General features: G+C 42.8%; 1 protein-coding gene across 1 annotated transcript in view; it reads right to left on the minus strand.

Moving 5' to 3' along the window:
* Nucleotides 1–542, minus strand: part of LOC122331283 (cadherin EGF LAG seven-pass G-type receptor 1-like) — a 15,727-nt gene that overhangs the window by 8,275 nt on the left and 6,910 nt on the right. Inside the window, exon 4 of the mRNA XM_043228854.1 lies at nt 89–311. Coding sequence (XP_043084789.1) covers nt 89–311 — 223 coding nt within the window. The remainder of the gene's footprint in view (nt 1–88; nt 312–542) is intronic.

A 542-nucleotide genomic window follows, 5' to 3' on the forward strand; every position in this document is an offset into this window, starting at 1 on the left:
AAAAATAGTTGACAGGAGTGTTAAGTGCATGGATGGATGGATGGGTGTATAAACTGATGGATGGAGTAACTCTAGATGGTTTACTTACGTAAAGGAGAGGGTGAAGTGGAATCTCTGCCTCAGGCCTCTGAAGGTGATGAAGGACTGGCCCGGGAAGCTGCGTGTGGTTATCTCACAGTAGGGTTTCTCATACTCGCCATCAGGACACTGACACAGAAAACCTCCCACCAGCAGGTCCACACACCTGCCTCCGTTCTTACACACACCAGGAACACACCGGCCTGAACGTGCATTCACCTCACAGCGCTCTCCTGAAAAGACAATTGCCATTTTGCTAAAAGCTTTTTTCCATACATTTCCATATTGTGCAATGGAAATGTTAATGTTAATAAATGGTTCTTTAGGGAAGCATCAATGCCAATTTTTTTTTTTTAGGTATAAAAAATGCTAATTCCAGCCATGCAAAATGAGGTAATAAACCCACATTCAAGCATTCACTAACACAGTGCAATTCATCCGTGGAACTCAATTTCAGGTAATAA

Source organism: Puntigrus tetrazona, chromosome 25, assembly GCF_018831695.1.
Source record: "Puntigrus tetrazona isolate hp1 chromosome 25, ASM1883169v1, whole genome shotgun sequence".
NCBI lineage: Eukaryota > Metazoa > Chordata > Actinopteri > Cypriniformes > Cyprinidae > Puntigrus > Puntigrus tetrazona.